The sequence below is a fragment of the Falco cherrug genome, chromosome 16, assembly GCF_023634085.1.
Source record: "Falco cherrug isolate bFalChe1 chromosome 16, bFalChe1.pri, whole genome shotgun sequence".
In the NCBI taxonomy this organism is placed as follows: Eukaryota; Metazoa; Chordata; class Aves; order Falconiformes; family Falconidae; genus Falco; species Falco cherrug.
This window is the reverse complement of record NC_073712.1, coordinates 3,276,341-3,293,489: the sequence shown is the minus strand read 5'-3', so window position 1 is coordinate 3,293,489 and position 17,149 is coordinate 3,276,341. Positions and strand designations below refer to the sequence as shown.

Below are 17,149 nucleotides of genomic sequence, written 5' to 3'. Positions count from 1 at the left end.
GGGCACGGGGTGTGCAGGAGCTGCTGTAGGTTGATCTGCCACAGAAGAACCTGCTGCCCCCACCCTGGGGGCTCCATCCAGGCCCTGCCTTCGTGGTCCCCAGAGCTGGGCCACATCCAAGCAGCTCAGACAGACCACCACACGAGCCTTCCCGCAGCAGCAGCCGCTCCCCACCTGCCAGGCGTCACAGGGACATGTGCCCCTGGTGACAAGCTCTGGCACAGGGGCTGTGGTGGCCCTGCCAGGCGCTCCCCCCTCAGGGAGGTAACAGGCTTCAGCTGCCCGAGGGGGGGCTTTACTCAGCTCAGCTTCTGCCACCTAATCCCCCTTGCCTGTCTGTACTGGTCACTCTCACGTGCTTCTCCATGAGGAGAAGCCTCCGATTTAGGGCATCATGCCTCCCTCCCCGCACACCAGCCAGGCTGTAGTGTTTTTTGACCAGCGGTGTCGATCCCAGGAGGGAAGGCAGCAGGTCCCGCTGCCCCGCGGCGTATCGCCCAGCCAGGGAAGGGTTTCCTGCCCCGTCATCGCTGCAACACCCAAGAGTTTCCTGTGTTTTATTTCAGCTGTTGGGGCTGTCCAGGCTCGCTGCCTGGTCACACTGCCCTGCATGGGTGCTGCTGCTGCTGCTCAGCTTTGAGGGAACGCGCTCCTGGGGGGTGCTCAGAGCCCCCACCCTGAGCAGCTGTTTCTCTATGCCCACCCCAAAAAATGAGACAGACACCACCAGCACGACACTGAACTATTGACCTTTTTATTTCAATCAGCTACAGCAGCTCTACATTCCCCTAAAACACTGTCCTTCCTCACTACCACAGACAGCGAGGGAGCCGAGTACACTGCGGTGGCAGCAAGTCTTTTTAAAGCTTAGTATTAAATATTAAATATTCTCTCATTTATGTTTACATTACTTTGTCAAGGAAAACAACAAAACAAACAAAAAAAGACAATTAAAACTTAAGTTACGTGAATCTGTGCCTGTGCCCTGGGCAGCAGCACCGGGGGCTGCGGAGCTCCCCCCAGCAAGGCAGCTCTGTCCCAAGGGATACGCAAAATTCTCTGGCCCTGGGCCTGGTAGTGCGTGACTCTGCTTGCTCCGGTGAGCTCGGGAAGGGGGTGTGCTCAGCTGTGCCGGGAGCGGGGTACCCGCACCCATTGCTTTCGGCATGCCTGGGGAGGCTGGATGACCCCAGTGCGGCTAAAACACTGTCTGGAGGAGGCGGGAGCGTGGCAGGGCAGGCTGCCATGGCCCGAGCTGCCTCCCCTCAGCCCCAGCAAAGTGCGTGGGGAAGGGGGTGAGGATTTGGTCGGTAACTTTGCTAAAGAATTTTTCTGTTTTTTTTTTTCTTTAAAAAAAAAAACAAACCAAAAACCAAACAACAAACCACAAAACCAACAACCCCAAACAGTTTTGAGTCTTCCTTTGATTTTAGCAAAGACAAGAGTTTAAAAAGCACTTAGGAAGCTTGTACTAAAATCAGGTGCTCTCAGAGGAGAGAGTCGTCTGTGCACCCCCCTTCGAGTCCGTAGCGAAACTCCTGCAGGTTTGACACCCCGTAGAAGTGGACAAAGGCCGCGGCCACCACGAGCACGTGGAAGATCTGATGCGACTGAAACTGCGGGGAAACAAAAACACCTTTTAGGCCAGACCAAACAACACCAGAAACGCCTCTGCCTCTCCTTGCTGCCTCTGCACCGCCCCAGGACTGTCCTCTGAGCTCTGCTGTTTTCCTTCTCCTTGCTCCCAGGCAGCGGTTTCCACCCCGTACTTTAGCCTGCCCCACCTGCCCGCAGCAGCTGCTCAAGGTCTGGCTGCCAGCACAGGCACTGAGGCACACCAGGACACCCCCAGCCACCTTCTCCTCATCTCAGAGCTCAGCACCCTCCATCCCCGCTCCCCAAACTCACAACTGCTCCCTCCCCCAAGCGTCCTGCTCACCGCCTCACCCCTGCACTCACCCAGATGTCAAACTTGCCCGGGAAGAAGCGCTCGGGGATGCGGGCAGCGTACAGCCCCGCGCCCGTGATGTACATCACGGCCATGAGGAAGAACCAGCCCATCTGGCCAACGGTGGTGGCTTTCACAAACCCTTCGGCGATGGTGAAGTGCATGGTGGGCACCACGCCGCTCAGCCCCAGCCCCAGAAAGACGCCTGCGGCAGAGAGGAGCAAATGGCAGCGCGGGGCGGCCGGGGCGCTGCTGCTCCCTGCCAGCTGCCCTCGCAGCCTCGTCCTGCCCAAAGGGAAGCTGGAGGCACCAGCAGCTTTTCCTCACTCAGTCCTGGATTATCCAATCCTCATGGCATTTATCCTTCTCAAAACGAGGGATCTAAGCTCATGTCCTAGTCAGAAGCAGCGCTAACCCCCAGCACGCACCGGGCTGAGCTCACCCAGCGTTCTCCATACAGCTCCCACTCCCAGCTACCGGAACAGCCCTTTCGGAAGGCGCCAGCCCTTCGAAGGTACCGAAGCCTCACACAGCACGAGGGACGCAGCTGCCTCAGCCAGGCCTTCGAGGAGGGGCTTCGCTGGTCATTTGTTCAGTGAAGCTGCTTAGAGCTCAAGAGGAAGGTGCTAATGAGCAGCGCTGAAATTTTCAGCTCTGGCATCTAATTAGTTTGGCAGGGAACAAACGGCACTGCAGGGAGACAGCAGCTCGGAGCAGCTACGGCTTGTACTCGCCGCAGGAGCTTGCCTCGCACCAGGGGCACAGCAGCCCTCCCCAGGAGGTGCCATCTCCACCAGCGCTGCCGTGGGGGAGCAGTGGGCTGGGAGTCCTGCCCTGTCCCCTGCCCGATTCTGAGGGGGGGCTCTCATGGGTCATGTGCCAGCAGCGCTGCCCGGCCTCCAGCTCAGCGTCACCCCTCCTCACGTAGCTGGGATGCTGCTGCCAGAGCTATTTTGCTGCAGGAGCCCCAGTGGAGGCGAGGGCGGGCAGAGGCATTTCTCTGTGCTCACCGAGGCTGATCGCGTCTGCAGAGGCTGCAGCGGGGGCAGGATGGGCTGCGAGTGCAGAGTGGCCGGAGGCAGCCTCACCCTGCAGCCTCCAGGAAGGCAGGGACGTGCCAGCACGTAACGGGCAGGGGACAGATGAGGGGATCTCTTCCTCCTCTGCCCAAGCTGCAGGTTCATGCTGCCAAACTGCTTCCCGGCGAAGGCAGCTTGCTTCACGTGGCACAGCCCCAGGCCACCCAGCCGCTGCTTACAGGGCTATTTTTAAATGTGTCTCTCGGCTCCAAACCTCAGGCTTGCCGAATGCCAGGCAGAGCTCGGGCCCTGCTCTGCAGGGAATCTAAAACCCCAGCACAGCAAGAGGAGGAAGGAGACCTCTCCCTGCCAGGAGCTGCTGCAAGGGCAGTGTGGTGCTCTGGGGGGATCAATTCTGCAGATGCTGAGAGCTCTTCCCGGAAGGAAAGCCATCCCACGATGGGATCTCCCCAAAGTGCCTCCCTGAAGCCCCCCCGAACTCCCTCCCTAGGTGAGGAGGGAGAACTCCTACCTGCTCTTGTCTGCCTGTGCTTGGGGGTGGCAAACCGGTCCCACTGAGCAACGATGATGGCAGAGATGCCCAAGACACAGACGATGGAGAGGTAGATGAGTCTTGGCTGTGGGGAGCAGTAGAACGAGTAGTAGAGCCACGGGACAAAGCTCCCCATGATCAGCAGTGCAATTCCTGAATAATCCAACCTGCAGCCAGGGTGCAATGACAGAGTCACACATGAGCCCCAAAACCCACCCTGCTCCTCGTGTCCTCTTGGTTATGTGCGAGTGACCTCCAGCCCACCTGCACCCGAACGGAGCCACCACGGCCAGGCAGGTGGCCACAGCCCCACGGGTGAAGCAGGGTGCCCAGAGAGGGGAGGAGGGGCGTGCTCAGGTCTCATTGATGTGATGTGGGACAGGAGAAAGGGCCCTGGCATGTACGCGGCTGCAGGGCATGCCAGAGCTCGGCAGGAGTGCAGAGGTGAACAGGAGCTGGCTCGATGTGAGAGGGGCCGCGCACTCAACCCACCATGACAGGATGTGGCGGGCGCGAGCCCTCGTGCGTATGGATTTAACTGTTCTCCTCCACCGCAAAGTACTTTCGATCTATCGATCCAGGAACCATTTCACCACCAAAATGCAGCAGCTTGCGCTACCCCCCACCGGCGCCGCGGCAAGCGCCTTCCCCGGTACACAAGGACATCTTTGTCGAGGGCATGGCAGTGCAGTTTGTTTGGGAGACACACGATCCTGCAGCATCTCTGGGGTGTGTGCAAAGCAGCTCGGCAGGATTTCTCAGCAAGCAGCACCCAAGTAAATGCCTTTGACTTGCAAGAGGAAGATCTTACTTAAAGCCTCACTGCTGCTCTGCCTGCGCCACGAAGGCTGATATGAGCTGAACTCTAAGAGCAGCCTGTGCACCAGCCCTGGGGAGAGGCACTGGCCACTGCCCAGCCTTTCCACTTTGCCGGGAATCCCGTTTTGGTTTTTTTTTTCAATTTGGTTTCAGTCCAAATTGGATCCAAACCAGGTTTTTGAAAGCATTCAGTAAACTGGGAACTGCCAAACTGCCGTGTCCCACAGCTGCCCAGTGAGACAGAGACCCCCCTCCTCAGTTCACTGCTGCGAGGGCACAAAGGCTGCTCCCTTGGGAGCTGCAGGTTCCCAGGGCTGGTGCCTCGATCATCCACCTGAGCCGGCAGATTTAAGGTGCTCAGACACAGGGCAGAGCCCTCCAGGACCCAGGTGTGGTTCCCACTTAGCTCCACGCTGGACTCTGTGAACACTCCCCCCAAGGATAAAGCACGTGGGAACAAAGCGCTGTGAGAGCTCAAAACCTCCTGAGACCACACAACCGCGCTTGTGCTGACTCACTTTGAAAAAGTCCGTGAGACCTTCTCCGAGTGACAGTAGACCGTGTGGAAAAGCCAGGAGAAGCTGAGGCACAGCACCGCTCCCAGGAAGAACATCCCGAACACCACCTTCTCCTGGAGAGGAGCCATGAAATACATGTTGGGCCGCAGCATGGTCAGGATCCCCAAGCAGAGGAACAAAACAAAACCTGCAGGGAACACACCAAACAGGCAGTCAGGCAGGAGAGTGAAAGAATTCAGCAAAGAGCCAAGAGAAACACAGCCCTAGCTATGCTCTGCAAGCAGACCCTGGACGTATCCTGCTCACAGCGCACCTGGAGGTGCTGAGCTGCACCTGGGGCTGGCCTGGCAGTAGACTGTTAGCTGAGGCTCTTACTGCAGATGAGTGGTGCTGGAGCAAGGGCTGAAGAGCCACTGGGCTCCAGAGAAAAAAAAGCTCCGAGGCGTTCCTGTTTTGCCCAGGACTCATTCCTCACACCCCGCTCTTGCGGAGCATCGGCAAAGCCACAACCAGCGGCCGAGCCCGGCCCCAAGGCCCCACCGCGAGGAAGCGCCCTGTCCTCCCCTCACCCAAGGAACTCCGGCAGCTCTCGGGCCCTCCAGCACCAAGCAAGTCCCAGCTGTGAAAAGCCCCCAAGCCCACCTTCAGCCCCAGGGTGGCCAACCCCCCCCCCCCCCCCCCATCACCTAGCAAGTGCGTCCAGATGTTGCCCGTCTCTGTGTGTATTCGGAAGATGCTCTTGAAGCAGGCTCGGAAGGACGGCATGGGAGGCCTGTGTCCGTGCAGGAGGTAATCGTTGTCCTTCAGCCAGTCAGGCAGCACGTCATAAGGGATCACGCGCCAGCGCCCTTCCCACACCTGCAACAGGCCAAGCTGTGCTGGTGGCCCCCAGAGCGTTGAGCCAGCCCAAAGGCTCACGTTTACTCACCCTGGGAGCCTGACGTCACACATGAAACAAGCTCAAGGGCTGAAAATGCCCTGGAACGCTCCTCGGGGAGAGGAAGTTCAGCTTTTACATCATCAGGCACCCAGACCCCTTAAACCACCCACATCCTGCTTAGCGCTCCCCACACATCTCCCCAGGGAGTCAGAGGTGATTTGTGCCCTCAGGCTTAACCCTTCCACACCTGAAGCAACTGCTCCCTGCAGTGGGGGACTCCCATTTTCGTCAGGCAAGAGGGAGCCCCAGCTGCAACAGAGTCAGGCCAGCCCTCAGTGGATGCCACCTCTTACCAAGTGTCCGTGAGCACAGGCACCAGGTGAAACCAGCAATGGTGCATACTGCTCCCGGCCCCCGTCCAAGGGCTGCAGAGAAACTGGGCCTGCTCCCCAGCTCACTGCTGGTCTGACACGGCCAGGTACAACCCTCACCCCCACGGGCACTTCCCAGCTGCCACCATCCCCTTCCTGCACTGCTCCTGGGAGCAGGCCCAGGCAAGCTGAGCAGACTGCTGGCAGAGCTGCACGGAACCTCGGGAGCTTCATCCAGACAGAGCAATGCATCCCAGCCCCTGCAGCCCTGGGTTTGGGGTGTCTGGGCCTTGTTAACACTCTAAAATTGGGACTGGGGGATTGCCATAGGCTCCTGTACCTTATACACAAACTCTTCCATCTTCTCCATGGCATGATGAGCCTGCAGAGGCAGAGTCAGCACACGGACCACCTCCTCCTCTTCCTCACGGGCCGCTGGGCATGGCGGGTCTTCAGCCTAGAGGGAGAAAGGCCGAGAGGAAATCATTCCTGCCCATGAGAAGAGGAACAGTGTGCAGGGAGCAACAATTCCCTTCCGAGAGCACCTGGGGCTTCATCCCTTCCTGAGGGGACAGGCAGGACCCACCGGTCACCGCCACTTATGCAACATGCTACTGTCTTAACCATCTCGGGCAGGCTAATCCCAGATTTATCCTTGCTGAAAGGTGGGATTACGATGGGGGATTTTCACCCCTACAGCCAAGGCTGGAACAGCCACTTGGCCCAGCCAGGAAAGCCGTCCCTCTGCCCCAGCCATGAGACCAAGGCCGAGCAGAGGCAGCAGCTCCCCAGCACCGCCCCGGGCTGGGCATGCTCTTCCAGCCCAGCTCTCTCCAGCCTCCCTTGCCATCAGTGGGTTTGGGAAGGTCATTTCCAGCTCCAGGGGCCTTGGAACAGCTGGGTGACCAGCAGCACCCCCGTCACTCCCAGCACAGCCTCTCGGTTGCCCTCACTGCACGAGGGGCTACCACGGAGCCGTGCCTACGCACCAGGCCCAGCTTTGGGGCCAGCTGCGAGCACAGAGCGTCCAGCCCCCACCGCTCGAGTATCGAGGCACCCCACAGCCTCTCGGCGGTGACATAAAGAGATGACTAGCCTCGGGGCTCTGCGAAACACAGCCGGCCAGCGGCATCCTTCAGGCTGTAACGGGATAACGGGCAAATTCCAGGGTTAATCCGCCGGGCCGGCGCGGAGAGCCTAAGCCGGGAAGAGCGGGCCCAGCCGCGGCCCCCCCACCCGCCCGCCCCCGGGGAAGGGGGCTTACGCTGGCTGGGCCGGCGGCGCCTTGGTCCCCCTTCTCCTCCAGCAGCGGCCCCAGCTCGGCCAGCTCCAGGTGGGCCCTCTCCCGGCCGGCAGCGGCCAGCCCGTTGCCCTGCCCGGCGGCGGAGGCCTTGCGGGACGCCATGGGGCGGCGCGGTCGGTGCCGGTGGCCGGGGCAGGTCCCTCCGCGTCCTTGTGCCGCCGCGCTGGGGAGGGAGGAGAAAGAACAGAGTCACCGGGACCCCACGGCCGTGCACCCCGCCCCAGGCCGTGCCCTCCCCGCCGGCCGGAACCGACGGGCCCGGGTCCCCTCCGGGGCACCGGCGGGGCTGGGCCGGGCGCTGTCTCCCCACCCACCAGCGGGGCTGAGCCAGGGGCCGGGCGCTGCCCCCCTCCCGCCGCCGGCGGCCACGGCCCCCCCCACCCGCACTCACCGGCCGCTACATCCCGCGCAGGGCGGCGGCGGCGGCGGCACCGGAAGCGACGCTAAGGGAACGAGCCGCTTCCGGTCGCCAGGTCCCGCCCCACGCGGCATCGTCGCCCCCGGAGCGGAACGGCGTGTCCCGCCTTCTAATTGGCGGAAGCAGCTGTCTGTCGGTGCCTCGCCCCGCCCATCTCCCGCTGCGAGTGGGCGAGCGCCAGCGGGAGGCGCTCTAGCCCGGCCGGGCGTCTCTCTGGCCGCGCCCTCGGCTGCCCCCTGGGGGCGGGGAGCGGCCTTGCGCCGGCAGTGCCAGCTCCGGGAGTCCCGTGATGGCGGCGGACGGGCCTGGGGGGGAACCGCAGGGGAGCGGGGGGGGGGAACCGGGAGGGCTTCTGCGCCCCAGGGCCGTCCCAGGAGGCGGGTGCAGGCCCCGCGGGGCGAGAGGCCTGTGCCACCCTTAGGGTGACACCGCAGCCCTGCTGCCCCGCAGGGTGCCCAGGCTGGGGCGGGGGACGCAGGGCCTCGCCCGCCTCACCGGGCCCTCCGTCCCCAGCAGCCACCGGCCCCCCGGCACCGACCCCACGGGAGGCTGTCGAGGGCTTCCCCAGCCGCTGCCAGCCCGCAGAGCACGTGTCTGCAGCAATAATTGATGGCCGAGGTCACCCTCGGCCTGTCGGGTCCGGCTCCTCTTTCCGTCTCCGGAGGTTTAATTACCTCCGGTAACGGCAGCCGGGGCTGGAGGCTCCCGCCGCCGCCGCCGCCACCCGGCACAATGGTGGATCCAGTTCCCCATCAATCATTCATGGCCCCGCCGCTGGCAGGGGTCTCTGGGGGGCGGCGAGGCTGGGGGGAGGGCTGGCCTGCGCCTGGGGTTTTCCAGCCTTCCCGGTGTTAAATAGGCGCTGCCGGTGCCGGTCGGAGGCACCCGGTCACCCGTGGGGTGAGTTCAGAGGGGACACGGGGCTCTGGGCTTTTTGGGGTGAAGCAGGAGGTGACGGGGCAGCCCCGTGTCCCAGCGGAGCCATGGGGTGCGGGAAGGGTCGGGACTGGCTGCAGCCGGGGCTCTGGTATCCCCTCCGCAGGGACGATCGGTGTCCCCACCACGGTGTCCCCACCACGGTGTCCCCACCACGGTGTCCCCATGGGCGTCTTGAGCTGCGTGAAGTATCTGATGTTCATCTTCAACGTGCTGGTGTTTGTGAGTCTGCCCAGGGCTGTCCGGATGGAGGGGACCTGTCCCCAGGGGGGTGACAGTTCCAGCTCAGGGGGTGGGTGACAGCAGGGAGGGGACCCCAGCAGAGGTTAGAGCGTCCCCGGTCCCCATGGGGTGGCTGCGGATGGTCCCCGCACCCCATAACCGCAGCATGTCCCACAGGCGGGGGGGACATGTCTGGCGGGTGTGGGGCTCTGGGTGGCCGTGGACCCGGCTGGTTTCCAGGACATCGTGGCTGCCAAGGCGGTGCTGAGCGCTGGTGCTTACCTGCTGCTGGCCGTGGGCATCGCCCTCTCGCTGCTGGGCTTCCTGGGGTGCTGCGGGGCCCTGCGCCGGAGCCGCCCGCTGCTGCTGGTGGTGAGCGAGGGGAGGCGGGGGGAGGCAGTGGTGGGAGGCAGGGGGCCGGGTGGGCAGGGGGCTGCGGGGTGCAGGAGCTCGTGGGATGCAGGGAGCCTGGAGATGGAGGTTGGTGGGGGGTGCAGGGTGTCCCCAGAGGAGCCAGAAGCTGCATGTTCCCCATCCTGGCTCTGTCAGCTCTCAGTGCACCCCCCGATCCAGCCCCCCACCTTGTGAGTCTTTCAGTTTAGGGCCCAGAGGATTTTATAAAGCCACTGAGTGGAGTCACTTCTCTCTGAAGCCACCGGCTTGTCTTGTCCCATGTGGCATTTCCAAGCTTTTTCCCCCGATGGCGGCAGCTAGAAACCCCTTTCTGAACACCGACACCCCACTTCTTTGGCACCCCTTGACCCGGCAGCCGGTGCTCGTTTTTAACCCTCTGCCTTGCAGCCGCGGTGCTCAGAGTTGTGGCACCCGTCCCCAGGAGCTGTGTGCTCATCCCCTGTGTCCCCCCAGTCTCAGGGGCACAGGGCACAGGCAGGGCTGGCTGCAGAGGAGGGGAGGAACAGGCAGAATGAGCTGCCCATGGGGTCGGGCTGATCTCCAACTCCATCCTGTTGCCTTCCAGTTCTTCATCCTCGTGAGCCTTGTCTTCATCACGCAGCTTGTGGGGGCTGTTCTTTTCCTGGTGCACTGGAAACAGGTACCGTCCCCGCGCCCTGACGCTGTGCCAGCCCCTGTCCTCCCTCTGTCATGCCATGGGTCACAGCCCTGAGACCCCAGGGGACTGGGACTGGTGCAGGGCTGTCCTTTCTCACCCTCACCTTCATCACCAGCACCCTGATGCCAGCCCAGAATTGGGTGGGTGGGTCCCCACTTCCCCTTGAAGAGAACTGGCATCCTGGCCAGCGTGGTGCGGGGCAGGGGTGGGTTAGGGGGACTGCACGGCCCCCACGGCCCCGTCCCTGGTACCGGTTCCCCAGTGCTCATTGATGGCAACAATCTCACAGATCCGGCCGGAACTCTTCCTCTCTGAGCTGCAGAGAAACTACCGTGGGGATGAGAGTGCTGAGGTCTTCTCCACCGCCTGGAACACCCTCATGGTCACGGTGAGCAGCCAGAAGGCTCCTGGGGGGTGTGTGGAGGGTCTGGAGCACTCACAGGACCTGCTGAGGGTGCCCCCGAATGCAGGCAGGGGGCTCGTGGACCCCAGGCAGACACCGAGCTGCGTGCTGGGCTGGTGTTGGGCTGTTCCCCTCCCCCCGACACCTCCTCAAGCAATGCCCCCTCCAATTTGACAGCGTGTTGATGGTGTTTCCCTTCTGTTTTAGTTCTCGTGTTGTGGCGTTTTAGGACCCGAAGACTTTGGGAACGGCTCCCGCTTCCAGGAGCTGCACCCAGGGACGCCCTGGCCGCAGGCGTGCTGCACCCGGGATGGGGTCCTGCAGGTGGGCGAGCTGCTGGGCTGGGAGCAGTGCCAGGAGAGGAGCCCTGGCTACATCCATGAGCAGGTAGGACACGACCCTGCCACGTCCCTGCCCCGTCCCCAGCGCTTCCCAGGCCGCTGGGGCAGCAGCACCCTCTGCCCCAAGCACCGAGGGCAGGAGCCGGGGACACTGCCTGCCTGCGGTTCTGCAGCCCAGTGACTCTCCCAAGTCCCCAGCTCATCCTGCCCCACCACAGTGCCCCCAACCTCGGCCACCCTCTGAGCTCCTTGCAGCCCTGGGGAGCGCGATGAGCCCCTCCAGCATCTCCCTCCCTCAGGGCTGCTTCGCCACCTTCGCCAGGACCTTGCAGAAGTACATCTCTGTCCCTGGGACTTGCAGCTTGGCTGTGCTGGGCATCGAGGTACGGTGCAGGGCCGAAGGGGACAGCGGGGGCTGCGGGCTCACCTCACGTGGGCTCCCTTTGTGGGTGAAGGGACCACAGACAGGCTCGGGCTGACCCTCCCGTGCCTCCAGCTGTCACTGTCACACCCAGAAAGTGGGTGCACACACTGTGGCTCTGTCTCAGGGTGTGAAGCCAAATCCCCCTGTGGGTGAGTGGGGTTACAGGATGGGGAGGATGTACCCCACTCCTGCGCGCCCTGGAGGGGCGTGCTGCCCAGCACGCGGACCCCAGCACGCTCAGAGGGGCCTCTCTCGCCATCCCGTTCCTGTGCAGCACCAGGACAGCTGGTGTGCAGCCCCTCAGTGGGGCACAGGATCAATGCCTGGCCAGCCCAGGAGCAGAGGACAACCATCCTTTGGGCTTCGGGCTCTGATTTCAGGAAGCAGCCGCAGCAAGGTGCAAGCGTGGCCCTGCAGCAGGGGCTAACCTGCTCCCCGCCTCCTGTCCTTGCAGATCTTCGCCATGTTCTTTGCTTTTTGCCTTTATTACAACTTCGACTGAGTGGGATGAAGCGTGTTGGAGACAAGCCAAGGGCTTTGGAAGCAGCAGCAGGCAAGGACGTTCCCTTTCCTGGCGCCCCTAGTTCAGCGTGCTGCCTTCCCCAGGCAGGCAGGAGCCCTGCTGCGTCCTGTCTCTGCTCCAGCCTGCGCCCAAGGGTGGGCCTAGCTGGTTTTTCTTGGAGCAGGGACGGGGCACAGGTCACATTCTTTGCAGGCAACCAGGCAGAGCAGGGGGCTGAGCCTCAGAGTTGCTCCTGCTGTGATCTGCCATCGGTCTTCACAAAAATCAAAGGGTTCCGGTGACAGTCCTGTCCCTGCACACCTCCCGAGCTGCTGCGGCGCCGAAAATCCTCCCGCTCACTCCTCATCTCGGGCTTCTGGCCCCGCTCACCGCCGCCCTGACTCCTGCAGGCTCCCTTTGGGCTTTCCTCCACCCCTCTCGGCTGGCGCGTCTCTGGCCACCTCCTGGCGACGCGACAGAGTGGGGACACAGCCCGTGCCACCGCTGGAATCTAACAGCCCGCTCTAGGGGGCTGGAGCCTCGAGGTCTAACGCCTTAGCCTTTAGTAGCCTTGACCTTACACAGAAAACTAAGCCTTTACGAGAGGATTTCCACAGGCTGGTTGCGATGTGTCTGTTCCGAGGCTGGGGCAGTGAGATCAGAACCCAAAACACTCGGTGCTGTTCCTGCTTCTCCAAGAGAAAGCTGGAAATGGGAAGCTGAATCGGTACTTCTAATTTTCCTTTTCTTCAGAGTATTCCAAAGCTCCACACAACAAACCAGGAAAGTATATATATGAATTAAAGCTTTATATTTTATTTACATAATAGAACTTTTCACAAAAAAGCCCTAGGAAAGGGAAAACCAAAGCCTGCTGCAGCTACACCTGAACAAAAACTGCTCAGGAATCCAGGCAAGATTTCTTCTCCTTCTTGCTGATACTGCTCCCTTTTCTTTTCCGCACAGTGGCTTCATTGGCGAAACTTGTTTCGCTTTGATTCGCTTTCTCTTCCAAAGGCTTGGAGGCCTGTGATAACACAAGAAATAAAAGTAACAGGTGTGAATAATTTAGTTTTACAGCCATCGGCACTGCTGTGCATTGCCAGCTCTGCGTGGGCGCACCTCAGCTCCCAGCACCCCACAAAGATCAGAACTGACTCTGCCTCCAGCTTTTATGCAGCGACCCTTAATTACCCTGCTCCCACCGCTGGAAATTTTAGGAAGGGGGAATGACAGGAGAGCAGGATGACGACTGAGCCTGCAGGTACCACACACATGTACGAGGCAGGTTGCTCTGGGGCTAAGCGTGTTGCTGCAAAGGTCTCTTCACCCTGTGCCCTAACAACCCAGACAATTACCCTGCAAACATGTTCGGAGCTGGATTAGTGAGCACTGCTCGGGGGGCTTCCAGGGAGAAGACGCCCCCCTCTCGGCAAGTACGATGCCTAGATCAGGCGCAGGGAGGGAAAGTTCCCAGGTAAGGGAGAAGGCCCACACACAACTACTTTTTTGGGAACAGGATTTGATTTGCTTAAGTGTGGTTTATTTTTATGTGACTAATCTGTGAGGGAAGGCAGGGTGCAGAACGGTGGCAGGAGAGGCAGGGTGGTGGCAGGGAGGCTGTGCTGCACCAGGGATTAGGGACACCAGTCTGTGAGGGGACGAGCAGGTGGAGAACAGGCATAGCTGAGCACGAGGCGCAGCCACAGCCGAACATGGAGTCTGTAGGAACTGGGCTGAGGACCCTGGGGAAGGGCCTTATCAGGCTTTAGCCTTACTCATCCTTCCTTCCTCTTGGAAAGCACTGCTGTTATTTGTGAATGAGCACATTTATTTGGAAAGAGTGAATCTAATGATCTTGACGTACAACAAAATTAAATACACTTCCGAAACACAGAACAGAAGGGGAGGAAAGAAGGAACGCTGCCAAAGACAGCTGCACAAAGTAATTGCAAAAGGCAAACTGAGACAAGAAAGACGGAGCCACACTCAGCTGAGCAAGCAGAGTGTGTTTCTTACCCTTGTTTGCTGGCTTGCATATTTCTCGGTCCACTCTTTGGCATTTAGCAAGAACAGCTGCTTGTTGTACTTGTACTCCGAGGACTAAATGTAATGAGCAAGACAAAGACAGAGATTTGATTTAATACAAACATCACACCAAAAGGCCAGGACTAAGGTCTGGCTTTAGGACTCCTAGAACCAGACCAACACCACTACAAGCATGCGGCATGAAGCATAAAGTTCATTTTACTTGAAGAATGCACACTGCCGTTTGCACTGGCAGGCTGGAGGACAAGACCTTTACCATCTCTTTTTCACTGCTGGCATAAACCCTGTGCCCCGTGCCCCAGCTGCTTCAGCGGAATGCAGGCCAGGTCAAGCCATGCTGCTATGTGACATGCTAGCATGCGAATCCAGAGCGAGTGAAGTGGCAGCGCAGCCTAAATCTAATGCACTGTGCCTTCCGGGTCTGCACCCGTGGCCACAGGAGAGGAAGAGGAGCTCACGTACTATGTCTGCCATGAGAGGGTCATCGGGGTTGGGCTCTGCCATCAGCAGCTGTATGGAGGTCAGCAGTGTGGAGATGTTCAAGGAAGGTCTCCATGCACCCTTCAAGGAAACAAGGTGAAAGAAGCAGTTAAGCAGAAAGAAACCTGCCCACAGGCTGCCTAGAGAAACCTTGGGACTCAGCATTTAAACCCGACCTGCCCAAAAGCTGCTTCAGGGCTTGCAGCACTTAATCCTTCTCGGAAAACACCAGGCCCATTCTCAACACACAGGCTGTGGCCTCTCCAAGGAAGCCAGGCTGGCAGCCACAGGCTGTGTCCTGCACAGCTCTGCTGGGTCAGGTTTGGGGTAGCCCGTTTTCAGAGGGCCACCTAATGCCTTTGACTCCAATCCTTAAAACCTTGGAAACTTATATGGAACAAAGAAGGTCATGTTCTAGTCTCTAAACAAAGGAGATGCCGCTCAAAAACTTTACTCCTGTGCTCCTGTGTAAATAAGTCAGTAGCAAACAGACATTCAATAAGGCTTTTACAAGAAAAGGATAAGGAGTTCATTATCCTCTCCAGGCTCACTTACCCATGCCCAAGTAGCACTATCTTACCTTTGGTGGTAATTTAAGAACATCCAGACAAATCCTTCCAGCGGAGTCAATGTTAGGATGATAGATAGGGGTCAGAAAGCAAATCTTTGGGGGCTCAAATGGGTACCTTTAAGGGATAAGTGTTAAGAAACACAGTTATTTCTATATTTGCATGCCAGTTGCTTCATCACTCGAGCAACACCATCATTTCCTGCTCCTAGCCATTTACTAAGTGATATCCTCCTCCACAGATTTTTGGAGGAGGCATTGCTCTCCCTTTGATGCTTTCAGCTGTGTGCAACTAGCACTCTCCTGGGTAGCTTTTCCCAAAGAAGGAAAAGTGATAGGAAGCTTCCTACTCATGAATGAGCTCCTTTCCAGAAAGCTTTCACACAATGACAAGGTAGAGATATTGTCATGGTGCTTTTAGGTTGTTAATCACACACCTTAGTACATCCTAAGTGTATCAGCCAAAGGAAATAACAATTACATCCTTAAATGAAGGGTCTCGCCTAGCCAACCATGCTCTTTGTTGGGAGGCTAAAGCAAAGACCAAAGCGGTAGCAACTTGGAGCAAATATCTTACATCACTTAACTTGTATTTGAAAGAAGTACTACACCAGCTACTTCGCTAGATGTCGTTGCCCACTTACCTTTCAGGAACAATTATTTCCAGGTTGAATATTCCTTTCTCATATGGTGTGTCTGCAGCTCCTAAAATTTCTTTAAAAGCAAGATTAAAACATAAGCATTACACTCAAAATCACTTGAATTTGTCCAACAGTCTCCACATAACTACTGCAGTTACAGAACTCCTAACACTGCTCAGATCCAGGAATAAAAAACCCAATGTAATCTTATCTGAGACCAGTTCCACCCACAGCAATCAAAACTGTAGGCAGATTGACACACAGGCCAAACTATGCTTAAAGAAAAAAAAACCCTTAAGCGTTTTCATAAAATTCCACACTTCCAGCCAATCTATAAAGCACATGCCACCCAGTGAATCAGACCTAGCAGCAAACTCATCCCTTACTAATAGCAAAGTCCCACCAGAGAAGTACGTACGTGCTCGTAGGTTATCCAGCTGGTTTTCATTTTGCCAGCAGGTGATGCCCGGAGGAGGCTCTGTGGTCAAGAGAGAGAGCTCCCTCTTCAGTCGCGATGCTCTTTGCATTATGCTGAAACTCTAAGAGACTGGATTTTATTGCTGGCAAAAGTGGGTTTTGAAAAATAGCACTTAATACTGAGAATGTTTTTGGCTAAGGAGAATTAACCTGGGTTTCAGGTTGTTATCCTGATGTAATAACCTGAGTTGCAGAGCAGCTGAGCCTGTTCCTGGAGCTGCTCTCACGCCCAGCTGGAGGAGGAGAAGCAAATCCCACCCTTTGCAATCAGTCCCATCCCCTCAATCCCCAGCTGAGTTTAGTAAACCCTCCCAGTCCACCCCCAGGCTCCACATCCTTAACAGGACTGGAACACGCACCCCGAGACAACCCTTGTCCCTTTGGGGTGAAATACTGTCCCTTCACAGACAGGGACACCTGCTGCTCTGCTGGGCCAGGCACCCCCGGGTGCCTCAGACTGGGATACCCCCAGTGCCCTCTCCCTCCAGCAGGCTGGGACCCTTGTCCCACCCCAGCAGCATCCCACTCTCCCTTCCTGGGGAGGGGAAACCTCCGAAGCTGCCCCGGGGCAGGGGGGGGGATACTCCCTGCTACAGGGACACCCCCAAGGCTGGGACCAGCTTTCCTACCTCCTCCTCCTCTGCTGACAGGGACCCCCCTGGGCCTACCCCAAGGGGGACAGCGGGGACCTGGCTCATATACCCCTGCCAGCCCTGCCCACTCACCCCTAAGGGGGGGGAACACCCCCTGCCTTAACTCCCCACCCCCTCCCCCCCGACTTAACTCCCCACCCCGACTTAACTACCCCCCACCCCCCCCGGGCACACTTACTACCACCACCACGGCCTGACCCCCCCAAGGGAGTACCTAACCCCTCCCCTCGCCTGACCCCCCCTTCCCAGATGGAGTCCCCCCTCCCAAGGACCCGGCCCGACCCCCCGGCCCGGCCTCTGGGCCCCCCCAGGACCTGGCCCGGCCTACCCGCTCCCCCCGCCCCAAGGCGCAACGGCCTCCCAGAGCCCCGCCACGACCAGCCTCCCCCAGCCTCGCTGCTGCCCCCCGCGCTAATTACGCCCCCTCAGCGCTAATTACCCGCCGCGGCGCTGCCGAGCCCGGGGCTGAGGCCGCCCCTCGCAGACACGGAGCGGGAGGGGGCGGGACTTCCCCCGGCGCCTAGCAACGGGAGGGGACGCCTCGCGGGCAGC

General features: G+C 59.4%; 3 protein-coding genes across 4 annotated transcripts; 1 reads left to right on the top strand and 2 right to left on the bottom strand.

The window, feature by feature from the left end:
• Nucleotides 1–733: 733 nt before the first annotated feature.
• On the bottom strand, nt 734–7,919 carry ADIPOR1 (adiponectin receptor 1). The gene is made up of 8 exons (XM_055728080.1): nt 7,803–7,919; nt 7,373–7,574; nt 6,449–6,565; nt 5,544–5,715; nt 4,858–5,044; nt 3,500–3,687; nt 1,960–2,153; nt 734–1,616 (listed from the first exon to the last, which is right to left on the bottom strand). Exons 1-8 carry the CDS (start codon nt 7,901–7,903, stop codon nt 1,488–1,490), a joined length of 1,290 nt encoding a protein of 429 aa, XP_055584055.1. The 5' UTR covers nt 7,904–7,919; the 3' UTR covers nt 734–1,487.
• Nucleotides 7,920–8,193: 274 nt separating this feature from the next.
• LOC102050831 (tetraspanin-18-like) lies at nt 8,194–12,688 on the top strand. Its single transcript, XM_027816773.2, has 8 exons — nt 8,194–8,987; nt 9,165–9,359; nt 9,967–10,041; nt 10,349–10,447; nt 10,670–10,849; nt 11,103–11,186; nt 11,682–12,456; nt 12,560–12,688. The coding sequence occupies exons 1-7, from the start codon at nt 8,931–8,933 to the stop codon at nt 11,727–11,729; spliced, it is 738 nt and encodes a 245-aa protein (XP_027672574.1). The 5' UTR covers nt 8,194–8,930; the 3' UTR covers nt 11,730–12,456; nt 12,560–12,688.
• Nucleotides 12,524–17,136, bottom strand: UBE2T (ubiquitin conjugating enzyme E2 T). Of its 2 annotated transcripts, none has more exons than XM_055728390.1 (7): nt 17,037–17,136; nt 15,886–16,027; nt 15,471–15,540; nt 14,839–14,944; nt 14,241–14,339; nt 13,749–13,832; nt 12,524–12,756 (listed from the first exon to the last, which is right to left on the bottom strand). In XM_055728390.1, exons 2-7 carry the CDS (start codon nt 15,992–15,994, stop codon nt 12,631–12,633), a joined length of 594 nt encoding a protein of 197 aa, XP_055584365.1. In that variant the 5' UTR covers nt 15,995–16,027; nt 17,037–17,136; the 3' UTR covers nt 12,524–12,630. The 2 variants fall into 2 exon arrangements, with proteins under 2 accessions (XP_055584365.1, XP_055584366.1); XM_055728391.1 differs by having other exon boundaries at nt 15,886–16,006; nt 17,037–17,108.
• Nucleotides 17,137–17,149: the final 13 nt, after the last annotated feature.

Bases quoted from the DNA above. Each gene is read 5' to 3' on its own strand.
- ADIPOR1 (XM_055728080.1), bottom strand. From the start codon at position 7,903: ATGCCGCGTGGGGCGGGACCTGGCGACCGGAAGCGGCTCGTTCCCTTA. The intron at 6,566-7,372 runs GTAAGCCCCCTT...TTCTCCCTCTAG, and splicing joins GCGCCGCCGGCCCAGCCAGC to GCTGAAGACCCGCCATGCCC. The intron at 3,688-4,857 runs GTGAGTCAGCAC...CCCTGGCTGCAG, and splicing joins GTCTCACGGACTTTTTCAAA to GTTGGATTATTCAGGAATTG.
- LOC102050831 (XM_027816773.2), top strand. From the start codon at position 8,931: ATGGGCGTCTTGAGCTGCGTGAAGTATCTGATGTTCATCTTCAACGTG. The intron at 9,360-9,966 runs GTGAGCGAGGGG...GTTGCCTTCCAG, and splicing joins GCCGCCCGCTGCTGCTGGTG to TTCTTCATCCTCGTGAGCCT. The intron at 10,448-10,669 runs GTGAGCAGCCAG...CTTCTGTTTTAG, and splicing joins GGAACACCCTCATGGTCACG to TTCTCGTGTTGTGGCGTTTT.
- UBE2T (XM_055728390.1), bottom strand. From the start codon at position 15,994: ATGCAAAGAGCATCGCGACTGAAGAGGGAGCTCTCTCTCTTGACCACA. The intron at 14,340-14,838 runs GTAAGATAGTGC...GTTTCCTTGAAG, and splicing joins TTCTTAAATTACCACCAAAG to GGTGCATGGAGACCTTCCTT. The intron at 12,757-13,748 runs GTAAGAAACACA...GTGTTATCACAG, and splicing joins ATGCAAGCCAGCAAACAAGG to GCCTCCAAGCCTTTGGAAGA.